Consider the following 12,508-nt stretch of genomic DNA (forward strand, 5'->3'; position numbering starts at 1 on the left):
ATGGCCTTCATGATTTCCCCAGCCACCCCCACGTCCCCCCCGGCTCCTTTCCCCACACCCCAAGCCCCACGCCCCAGCTTCTCTACCAGCAACCCCACCCCCCCCCCCCACCCCCTGCTCCTCCAACTCCACCCCCCAGCTCCTCTTCCCCCTGCACCCCTGGCTCCTTCTGCTCCCCAGGCTCCCCGCACCCCTGGCTCCCCCCAGCCCTCCCCAGGCTCGACCCCCAACTCCACTCTCCTCTGGCTCCCCCCTGCACCCTTGGCACCCTTCTGCCACACCACCCCCACCACCCCCCAGCAACCCTGGCTCTGCTCCCTGCCTGGGCTCCTATCACCCCATCTCCCCCATGACTCCTCTCCCCAAACTCCCGCCCCTCCCACAACTCCAGCACTGCACACGCCCCACCTTCTCCGGCTCTTCCCCCACTTCCCTACCCACCCCCTCTCGGCTCTTCAGTCACACCAGAAACAGCAGAAGGGTTTTCCCTCAGGGGAGCTGGAGGGAGCCAGGGGTGCTGGTGGGGGGACGGGGGGGATTCAGGGGAGTGCAGGAGGAGCCGGGTGTGCCAGGGGTGTTGGGGGGGGTTGGGGGGAGAACCGGAGGAGCGGGGGAGAGCTGGCAGAGGTGGAGCCAGGGGGAAGCTGGACAAGCCAGGGGATTGTGGGGGTGGCAGGGGACAGCCAGGTGTGGGAGAGGAGCTGGGTGGCTTGAATGTCCCCAGCCGACATTTAAAATTGTTATAAAAGTACTAAATGTATTTTAAAGTTTAAACAGTTTGAAAAAGCATCCTTATTGTTTTAAAATATTAAAAATCATTATAAAAAAGTACCTGTCGTTGACCTGAACACAGACCTCATGCGGCATGACTTCAACCCATGGCATCAAAAGAGGGCATGGCTTCTCTGGCCGTATGCGGCCCTGGAACCCCATGCTTCTTGTCCTGACGGTCAGCCCTGCTTCAGGAACAGCAGGAAGTTTTCACTGAAAACTACGAACCGGGTGAGTTCGGAGAGCATAAGCCACAGCTTCACTGCTGACAAGAAGATCTGGACCGATATCTTTTCAAGACTATTCTAAGAGCTGTGGAAGGGAACTATTAAGGTAATGTCCTGACCAACACCGAGCATTGACAGATGTGAATGTAGGTCAGAGAGGGTTTGTATTTTTCGATCTATTATATCCTACTTTTTGAAGTATGTTTGATATGCACTAATTGGCAGATACAAAAAATTATGCAACCTTCACACCAAGAATGCAATAGATAGATTTTGCAATAAAACTAATAAAAGACTATATACCTCTGCAAGTATGCCAGATTCACAGTCATAGTAACACTGACACACAGCAGTATAAAGAGTAGCTCTCCATCTTAGATACCGAACTGTTGAAAGTGGGACAGATGATTCCATGCAGATGCTGGCCCACAGTATATATTCAAAGGCCTACACAAACAACAAAATAGTTATGTAACATTGTCAGATTTGTCAAATACTTAACACAACCATTCGTGGCAACCAGAAAATAATTGACTCCAATTAACTTACATTTTAACAGAGTGATTGTGATTGTCACTCAGACAGCGGGAACCAGCGAGAGTGGGGCCGGAGCACAAAGAGACCGGGAGAGAGAGAGAGAGTTCACTCAGACAGCGGGAAACAGCGAGAGCGGAGCCGGAGCACAAAGAGACCGGGAGAGAGAGAGAGAGTTCACTCAGACAGCGGGAAACAGCGAGAGCGGAGCCGGAGCACAAAGAGACCGGGAAAGAGAGAGAGAGTTCACTCAGAGAGCACCGGAGGTTTGAAAAAATAGTCAACAGTGACATCACAGGAAAGTTGCAAGGTGATTGGTTGGTGAGTAACTGCTGTTAGGGAATAATTCTAAATAGCTGGGTTCGTAACTAAAGTAAAGAGAAAGATGACAGTTCTTTTTTAATATAGTAGGTAGTGTTTTTTTGTGGGGGGGGGGGGGGGAAATCAAGGTTCCTAGTGTAATCAATCTAATTTTTGGGTAATTTAAGGGAGTAAAAACAGTGAAAAAAACAAAGAGTGACATCACAGGAAAACCATAAGTTCCTTGGTTGGTAAGTAACTGCTAATTTAAATTACCTATTCTAAGTTGATTTCAGATTAAAGGTGAATAGGAGAAATATTTTACAGTTTAAAAACTAAAGGCCAGTCAGAAATTTTAAAAACAAATTAAAATCTAATTAAATAAAATAGAGATGCAGGGCCAGGCGATGTGTTGTACCTGCATGATGTGGGAGCGTCTGGACCCCATTGTGGTACCTAGTGACCACTTCTGTAGCAAGTGTTGGCTGCTCGAGGAACTCCGGCTCAGAGTTGATGAGCTGCAGTCTGAGCTTCGGACACTGGAACACATCAGGGAGGGGGAGAGTTACCTGGATGCTGTGTTTCAGGACACAGTCACACTCCTTAGATTAACTACCCTGAATTCGGCCAGTGGTCAGGTACAGGAGGGTGTGACTACGAGTGAGGCAGGTAGAGGAGGTAGTTTTGCAGGAGCCTCAGCCCTTGTCCTGGTCCAACAGGTTTGAGATTCTTGCTCCCTGTGTGGACGAGAGCAGGGACTGTAGGGAGGATGAGCAAACTGACCATAGCATCGTGGTACAGGGAACCATTCAAGTGGGGGGAGAAAAGAGAAATGTAGTCGTAATCGGGGATAATGTAGTTTGGGGCGTAGACATTGTTCTCTGTGGCCAGGATCGAGAGTCCCGAAAGCTCTGTTGCCTAGCTGGTGCCAGGGTTCAGGACATCTCATCCGAGCTGCAGAGGAACTTAGAGTGGGAGGGGAAAGATCCAGTTGTCGTGGTCCACGTAGGTACCAACGATATAGGTAGAACGAGGTTAACGGTTCTGCAGAGGGAATATGAGCAGCTAGGGGATAAATTAAAAAGCAGAACCAAAAAGGTAATAATCTCCGGATTACTACCTGAGCCACGAGCAAATTGGCAGAGGGTCAATAAGATTAAAGAGGTAAATGCGTGGCTCAAAGATTGGTGTGGGAGAAATGGGTTCGAATGCGTCGGACATTGGCACCAGTACCGGGGAAGGAGGGAGTTGTTTCGATGGGACGGGCTCCACCTGAATCATGCTGGGACTAGAGTCCTGGCGAATCGCATAACTAGGGCTGTAGATAGGGCTTTAAACTAAATAGTGGGGGGGGAGGGGGCGGGCTTCAGTTGCATGGAAAAACAGGAAGTTAAAGGAGAAGGTAGGAATGCAGGTTAGTGGTGAGGCTGATTGTTACCAAACATGCAAGAAGTATGCTGGTTAAACCAGAAGAGAGAAATAATAAATAGGCGAATAAAGCATCAGTGCTGAGGGACAGGTTAGGGGGTATAGCCCAAATAAGAGTTCTATATACAAATGCACGGAGTGTAAGGAATAAACTAGATGAGCTGCAGGCGCAAATTCAAATGGAAGACTATGATGTGGTGGCCATTGCGGACATGTGACTGCAGGATGGTCGGGACTGGGAACTAAATATACCTGGTTATAAAGTTTACAGGAGGGACAGGGAAATGGCAGAGAGAGTGGAGTAGCCTTCCTGATTAGAAATAATATCACCTCATTGGTGAGGGAAGATATAATGAGGGGAAAGCATCCAGTGGAGACCTTATGGGTGGAATTGAAAAGGATCTAAAACTGTACTAGGTGTTGTGTATAGACCTCCTGGTAGCAGTCCTGAGGTGTTAGATTGTATAAATGCACAAATTAGGCAAGTGTGTAACAAAGGCAGAGTAGTATTAATGGGGGATTTTAAACTTACACATAGATTGGGAGAGGCAAACAAGCACCTGCCAGAAAGGTAGTGAATTTCTAGAATGTGTTCAGGATAGTTTCCTACAGCAATATGTCCCAGATGTAACAAGGGGACAGGCAATATTAGATTTAGTTAGGAGTAATGAGCCAAATTTAATTAGTAGCCCAATTGTGCGTGAACATTTATCAAATAGTGATCACAACATGATCGAATTCAAGGTAGCATTTGAAAATGAAAAGTACGAATCAGCTACTAGAATTGACTTTAACGGGATGAGACAGAGACTGTCCACGGTAAACTGGGTAGATCTGTTAATGGGTCAAACGACTGAAGAACCGTGGAGAATATTTAAAGAAACATTTAACGAAATACAGAGCGAGTATATACCCCTGAGAGGAAAAAGCACCACTTCACAGAAAAAACAGCCATGGACAACTAAAGAGATTGGGGACAGCATAAAACAAAAAGAAAGGGCTTGCAAAAATGCAAAACACAGCACAGATCCGGCCGAATGGGATCGATACAAAGACCAGCAAAGGGTCACAAAGCAGCTTACAAGAGCTACTAAAAGAGATTATGAAAGGAAACTTGCAAGGGACATCAAAATCAATAAGAAGAAATTTTATAGTTAAATAAAGGGAAAGCGGGTGGTCAAGAGCTATGTAGGCCCACTAAAAGCTGAAAATGGAGATATTGTCATTGATAATGGGGAAATGGCAGACATGTTGAACAATTACTTTGCCTCAGTATATACAGCTGAAAAGGAGGATAACTTATCGGAAGTTCTGAAAAAATTAATAGCCGATAGGGGACAGGGACTTAATACAATTAACGTAAGTAAAACATCAGTAATAAGGAAATTAATGGAACTAAAGAATGAGAAATCCCCAGGACCTGACGGTTTCCATCCGAGGGTGTTAAAGGAAGTAGGGGAGCACATTGTAGATGCCCTAACTATAGTCTTTCAGAGTTCCCTAGATTCAGGAGTGATCCCTCTGGATTGGAAAGTTGCACATGTCACTCCACTTTTTAAGAAGTGTAAAAGGGGGAACCAAGGAAATCACAGACCAGTTAGCCTGACATCTGTGGTGGGCAAATTGCTGGAGCCTTTAATCAAGGATAGGGTCACTGAACACCGAGAAAATTTTCAGTTAATCAGGGACAGCCAGCATGGATTCATGACAGGAAGGTCATGCCTGACAAATCTCATTGAATTTTTTGAAGAGGTGACTAAGGTAGTGGACAGAGGAATGTCTATGGATGTTATTTATATGGACTTCCAGAAGGTATTTGATAAAGTTCCACAAAAGAGACTATTAACTAAGGCAGAAGCTCATGGAGTTGAGGGCAAATTATTGACATGGTTAGGAAGTTGGTTGAGTGGTAGGCGACAGAGAGTGGGGATAATGGGTAAGTACTCTGATTGGCAGGATGTGACTAGTGGTGTCCCACAGGGATCTGTGTTGGGGCCTCAATTATTCACATTATTCATTAACAACTTGGATGATAGCATAGTAAGTCATATATCCAAATTTGCTGATGATACAAAGTTAGGCTGCATTGTAGACAGTCTAGATGATAGCATAAAATTACAAAGAGATATTGGCAGACTAGGTGCATGGGCAAAACTGTGGCAGATGGATTTCAATATGGGCAAGTGTGAGATTATCCATTTTGGACCAAAAAAGAATAGAGCAGGGTACTTTCCAAATGGGAAGAGGTTAAGAACAGTGGATGTCCAAAGAGACTTGGGGGTTCAGGTGCATAGATCTTTAAAATGCCACGAGCAAGTGCAGATAATAATCAAGAAGGCTAATGGAATGCTAGCCTTTATATCTAGAGGATTGGAGTATAAAGACACAGAGGTTATGCTGCAGATGTACAAAACCCTGGTTAGACCCCACTTGGAGTACTGTGAGCAGTTCTGGGCACCGCACCTTCGGAAAGATATATTGGGAGTGCAACGTAGGTTTACAAGAATGATACCCGGACTACAGGGGTTAAGTTACGAGGAGAGATTACACAAATTAGGCCTGTTTTTGCTAGAATTTAGAAGGTTAAGGGGTGATCTGATCGAAGTCTTCAAGATATTAACAGGAAAATGCAGGCTAGATAAAGATAAACTATTTCCACTGGTTGGAGATTCTAAAACTAGGGGGTATAGTCTAAACGTTACGACCAGACCATTCAGGAGAGATGTTAGGAAGCACTTCTTCACACAAAGGGTGGTAGAGGTTTGGAACTCTCTCCCACAAACAGCAGTTGAAGGTAGAACAGTTGTTAATTTTAAATCTGAGATAGATTTTTATTAAGCAAAGATATTCAGGGATATGGGCCAAAGGCAGGTATATGGAGTTAGGCCGTGGATCAGCCATGATCTCATTGAATGGTGGGACAGGCTCGAGGGGCTGAATGGCCTACTCCTATTCCTATCTTCCTATGTTCCTATTTTAATATCTCTTTTACATGTTCATCTATATTCTCTGTCTCCTGTTCACACACTCACTCTCACATATACAGATAGCATCAGCAGGCATCTAAAGAAATTTAGTTACATACATATTAAGACATACGCTAAAAAAAGGTGGATCCTTTAATATATATAAGATAGAAATATTACTGAGCCCAAAAAAAAGGAAGAATTCTTCATAGCACTCTATACAAAATGAAGGGTATGTATAAAGAGCACCTGGAAATCCACCACAATATCTGCACACCTTTCAGCTCCTGCTCCTGGCGTTTGTTACTTCCATGTTTCTAAGACCCCCAGGGGTAATTTTTTATCTTCACTGCATGAGCAGGCTAGCACTCATCCATTATTTCATTCCTCTGATTTTAATACATCGAAGATTGGGTGGGTTCGGTAATGGAGGACAGGGAGGGCTCTGCTCTGCCGAATTACCGCCTATGTGGTGAAGATGAAAATGTACTCCCTGTACTTTTGTCTCCATGACACTAAGCATTTACATAAATCTTTTCCAAGATTTTTCCCTCTATGCCTGCAAGTTGACCTGCAGCATCTCCAAGGTTATCCCTCCTAGTCACACTCCATCTCACTGAGAATCCCTCTCCTATTCTTTCATCTCCAAGCTCTTAAGTCCCACCCTCCCATTTTTGCATATTTTCATATTTTTAGATTCCTCCCACCCAATAAAGATTCTACATTTCCCCGCCATTAAGATGTCTCTTAGAACTTTCTCCACATTAAGGATGCAATATTTAGAGTTTGGCATGGTTTCCAGTTGGCTTTTGGGTCCACTCTGAATTACACCCGTTCTTGCTATCTTCTGCTCTTTTCCTGTTCAGCTCACCCAGCTCCAATTTCATGTGGACTTGACCAAAAGCAAATTGCACTTTATCTTCTGAAGATCTGCTGCTGACCTAATTCTCCTGTACAGTTGATTTTACACAGACAGAGAAATACAGGCACATGGATGAACAGAGTGAGGAAAACACCCAAGGAAACAGAAAGACCACACACGATGGTATTGGAAGTGACATGGTGAGAGAACAACAGATATATATTATGACAGAGAGCAAGTCAGATTGTCAGGCAAATCCCCCACCTGCCAAGACTGAGGCACACATGATTTCACCACATGAACATTAAAACTTAAAACTGCAAGCCCTTGACTAGAAAAACATTTGCACAGTAACCAACAGTGTTGGAACAATGGACAATGGGGACCCAGTCGTTGCTTCCCCAATACACAGAAGAAGTGGTCAGACCAGTTTTGGTCCCATGACTGACTGACTGTTAAGAGTTTTTGAATTTGAACTTCCAACAGAGGATTTAAATTCAGAAAGCTGTGTGCTCCCCATTAGAACAGAACCTCCTCTCCTGCCTGCCTGCCTCCATCTCTTTCCCACAGAACTGAATCTTGTGAAAACACGGGAACCAAAGACATAAAAGACATGAATATGAAGGTTTAAAAATAATACTGGACCCCGACGAATAGCAAGACTACAATCAAGTGAGGTCAAAGCACAGTGAACAAGAAACTCTTCTGATATTGCCTCAAACCGCTCTCTACTATATTTTCCGTGGAGGAAGTCAAACCAAAGGGAAGGGTCCATGAAATGAATGCCAGTGAGGGTAATAGGAAGGAATGGTGACAGGAAGGGGTTAGTACCGACAAGTCCAGGACTTGTTTAGGGTGTGGGAAGATGGGACACTGGAGGCGAGACTGCCTGTTCCCAAAAGGGTAGATGCCAGTCCAAGGGGGTCCTCCAGTGTAAAGGTCACGTGTTAGAGGCAGAGGGGATGACTGACGAGTCATTCGAGCTTCTGGTGGCTGCCCTACGGAAGGCGATGGGGAAGGACAAAGTCAAGTTAGACGCTGCTGTGAGCAGTGAAGCGCCTACCGCACCCGTACGCCCCCCACCCTGACTAAAACGCGCCCAGCCTGAGCACCTGTGTCTGTTCACATACGACGAGTGGGGAAGGCCCTGTGTAAAGATGGGGGTGGAGACGGTGCAGGGGAAATATTTGGTGGACACCGGGGCTTCCAGCACGGTGGTCCATTCGAAAAACCTGACCAAGTCACCCTAGTCTAGAGGGTCACATTCAGCCTCGTGGGGTTCACAGGGAATGAACAGGCTGGGGCCATCTCAAAACACCTGGCCATAAAACTAGCATCCCTCCATACTATGTGGGAGTGCATCCTGATGCAATGGGAACAGCCAGGATTAGGAGTCCTCAGGGCTGACTTTAAGTGAGCCAACTGAGTGATTGTGGATTTAAGGAATCACTGCCTATGGGGGCAGTGGATTCAGATAAAGCTGAGGAGGTGCTAGTGATCCCAAGATAGGGAAGGAAAGGGTAGTGTGTGCACTATGAAGCCCAAGGGGAATTACAACCCAGAGCAGTTGGTCTGTAAAACCCCAGCCAAATATCAGGCAAACGTGCGGGACCACCTCACCGAATTTGCCATTCACAAGCATGACTGTGGCAGTGTGACAGGGGTAGAAATCAGAGTGCAAGGGGACCCCATGTCACGGCCACAGAAACAGTAGCTTCCCCAGAGAGGCAGAAGCCAACTTCGAGACAGCACTGGGATCCCTCATAGAACAGGGGGTTTTGAGGCCGATAGCCACACTCACGTAAACTCACCACTTTGGCTGGTCAAGAAGCCCAACCAGTTGTGGAGGGCTACTGTGGACTATCGTGCGCTCAATAAAAACATCCCAGCCTGCGCGCCACAGTCGTGGCTGTTGCTGACCTCATAGGGAGCATTCCAGCAACCGCAACAACTTTCACGGTGCTGGATATCTCCAATAGGTTCTGGTCAATTCCCCTTAAATGGAAAGACCAGTACAAATTTGCCTTTAAAGGGCAACAGTACACCTGGACATGCCTTCCCCAAGGGTTTCACAACAGTCCCTTCACATTTCACCAGTGTATGGCAGAGGCACTCAAAGGCTTCAGCCGACCCAATCAGCTAATCCAGTATGTGGACGACTTGCTTTTGTTCTCTGCGGAGGGGGAGGAGCACGGGCCACTGCTGAACTAGCTGTTGAGGGAGACCGACTTTAAAGTGAACCCAAAGAAAGCCCAGATCGGTCGGGAGGAAGTCAATTTCCTTGGGCTGACCATGAGGGCTGGTGAGTGAGCGATAGATGAGGCAAAAAGAAAGGCAGCACAGGAGTTACCAGCCCCCAAGGATGTAACAGGGGTAAGATCCTTCCTGGGACTCACAGGGTACTGCAGGGACTTTATATAGGGTTATGCAGCCACAGTAGCCCCGCTGCTTCGGCTCCTCTGAAAGGGACTCTGGTGAGAATGGGACCAGAACTGCCAGGAAGCGTTCACCCACCTCATGGAAAAGCATGGTTTGATTAGAGACAGTCAGCATGGCTTTGTGAGGGGCAGGTCATGCCTCACAAGCCTTATTGAATTCTTTGAAGATGTGACAAAACACATTGATGAAGGAAGAGCAGTGGATGTGGTGTATATGGATTTTAGCAAGGCGTTTGATAAGGTTCCCCATGGTAGGCTCATTCAGAAAGTGAGGAGGCATGGGATACAGGGAAAGTTGGCTGTCTGGATACAAAATTGTCTGGCCCATAGAAGACAGAAGGTGGTAGTAGATGGAAAGTATTCAGCATGGAGCTCGGTGACCAGTGGTGTTCCGCAGGGATCTGTTCTGGGACCTCTGCTCTTTGTGATTTTTATAAATGACTTGGATGAGGAAGTGGAAGGCTGGGTCAGCAAGTTTGCCGATGACACAAAGGTTGCTGGAGTTGTGGATAGTGTGGAAGGCTGTTGTAGGTTGCAACGGGACATTAACAGGATGCAGAGCTGGGCTGAGAAGTGGCAGATGGAGTTCAACCTGGAAAAGTGTGAAGTGATTCATTTTGGAAGGTCGAATTTGAATGCGGAATACAGGCTTAAAGACAGGATTCTTGGTAGTGTGGAGGAACAGAGGGATCTTGGGGTCCATGTCCATAGATCACTCAAAGTTGCCACCCAAGTTGATAGGGTTGTTAAGAAGGCATATGGGGTGTTGGCTTTCATTAACAGGGGGATTGAGTTTAAGAGCCGCGAGGTTATGCTGCAGCTCTACAAGGCCCTGGTTCGACCACACTTGGAATATTGTGTTCAGTTCTGGTCGCCTCATTATAGGAAGGATGTGGAAGCTTTAGAGAGGGTGCAGAGGAGATTTACCAGGATGCTGCCTGGACTGGAGGGCATGTCTTACGAAGAAAGGTTGAGGGAGCTAGGGCTTTTCTCATTGGAGCGAAGAAGGATGAGAGGTGACTTGATAGAGGGGTACAAGATGATGAGAGGCATACAGTGGATAGCAAGAGACTTTTTCCCAGGGTGGAAAGGGCTATCACCAGGGGGCATAATTTTAAGGTGATTGGAGGAAGGTTTCGGGGAGATGTCAGGTGTAGGTTCTTTACACAGAGAGCGGTGGGTGCGTGGAATGCGCTGCCAGCGGTGGTAGTAGAAGCAGATACATTAGGGACATTTAAGCGACTCTTGGATAGGTACATGGATGATAATAGAATGAAGGGTAGGTAGTTAGTTTGATCTTAGAGTAGGTTAAAGGTTCGGCACAACATCGTGGGCCGAAGGGCCTGTACTGTGCTGTACTGTTCTATGTTCTATGTTCAAGGAGAATTTACAGACGGCACCCGCGTTGGAAGCCATTAACAGTCGTGAGAAATTCTTTTTGGAGGTAGCAGCCAGCAGGGATAGCTTGAGTGCGGTGTTGCTACAGCAAGATACGACCCGTGGTCTACCCCTCAAGGGTTCTCACTGAGGGAGAAAGGGGACACTCCAACTATGAGAGGCATCTCCTAGCCACGCACTGGGCCATAAAGCGCTCCCAGCTCTTTATGAGAGCATCCCTGATAACTTTACTAACTCACCACACCCCACTCAGATGTTGTTCGATGGGAGGATAAAGGACAGAACCGTGAGCACTACCCATATTGCTCACTGGACTTTATTGCTCTCGCAAATGAATCTGAAAGTGCAGGGGTTGACATAGCCAAAGCTGGCTATGAATTTAATCTACCCAGGGACTGCCCTTGCGCATACTGTAGAAAGGGTGTGGGACGTAGATGTGGGATTCCAGGCCGGGATACACCCAACAGGACGTGACATGTACACAGATGGGTCCAGTTTGGTAGTGAACAGGGAGCGTCTCACCGGGTGCGGGATTTATGACCCCACAGCTAAGGTAGTGAAGGACATTAAATTCCCCAGCACGCTGAGCACTCAGCATGCCAAACTGTCGGCGGTGGCATACGTGGTTACCCACCCCAATGAATTCCCCACCTCCGATACCATCTGTTTGGATTCCATGTTCACCTTTAATTCGTGTACAGAGTACTTGGCCATTTGGGCCAGGTACAAAGAACAAAGAACAGTACAGTACAGGAACAGGCCATTCGGCCCTCCAAGCCTGCGCCGATCTTGATGCCTGCCTAAACTAACACCTTCTGCACTTCCGGGGCCCATATCCCTCTATTCCCTCCCTATTCATATATTTGTCAAGATGTCTCTTAAACGTCGCTATCGTACCTGCTTCCACCACCTCCCCCGGCAGCAAGTTCCAGGCACTCAGCACCCTCTGTGCAAAAAAACTTGCCTCGCACATCCCCTCTAAACTTTGCCCCTCTCACCATAAACCTATGTCCCCTAGTAACTGACTCTTCCACCCTGGGAAAAAGCTTCTGACTATCCACTCTGTCCATGCCACTCATAACTTTGTAAACCTCTATCATGTCGCCCCTCCACCTCCGTCGTTCCAGTGAAAACAATCCGAGTTTTTCCAACCTCTCCTCATAGCTAATGCCCTCCAGACCAGGCAACATCCTGGTAAACCTCTTCTGTACCCTCTCCAAAGCCTCCACGTCCTTCTGGTAGTGTGGCGACCAGAATTGCACGCAATATTCTAAGTGTGGCCTAACTAAGGTTCTGTACAGCTGCAACATGACTTGCCAATTTTTATACTCCATGCCCCGACCGATGAAGGCAAGCATGCCGTATGCCTTCTCGATTACCTTATCCACCTGCGTTGCCACTTTCCTGTATGCCCAGATCTCTCTGCCTGTCAATACTCCTAAGGGTTCTGCCATTTACTGTATACCTCCCACCTGCATTAGACCTTCCAAAATGCATTACCTCACATTTGTCCGGATTAAACTCCATCTGCCATTTCTCCGCCCAAGTCTCCAACTGATCTATATCCTGCTGTATCCTCTGACA

The 12,508-nt window shown here is 46.9% G+C and overlaps 1 protein-coding gene across 6 annotated transcripts in view; it reads right to left on the reverse strand.

The window, feature by feature from the left end:
* Positions 1 to 12,508, reverse strand: part of LOC137384622 (cilia- and flagella-associated protein 54-like) — a 712,374-nt gene that overhangs the window by 654,955 nt on the left and 44,911 nt on the right. For 4 of the 6 annotated variants that reach the window (XM_068058759.1, XM_068058758.1, XM_068058757.1 and 1 more), the window contains one exon: positions 1,302 to 1,445. In XM_068058759.1, the coding sequence (XP_067914860.1) occupies positions 1,302 to 1,445 (144 nt within the window). Of the gene's footprint in view, positions 1 to 832; positions 917 to 1,301; positions 1,446 to 2,250; positions 2,328 to 12,508 lie in introns of those variants that run through there. The other 2 variants (XM_068058760.1, XM_068058762.1) reach the window with 2 other exon arrangements.

The sequence above is a fragment of the Heterodontus francisci genome, chromosome 27, assembly GCF_036365525.1.
Source record: "Heterodontus francisci isolate sHetFra1 chromosome 27, sHetFra1.hap1, whole genome shotgun sequence".
Taxonomy (NCBI): domain Eukaryota; kingdom Metazoa; phylum Chordata; class Chondrichthyes; order Heterodontiformes; family Heterodontidae; genus Heterodontus; species Heterodontus francisci.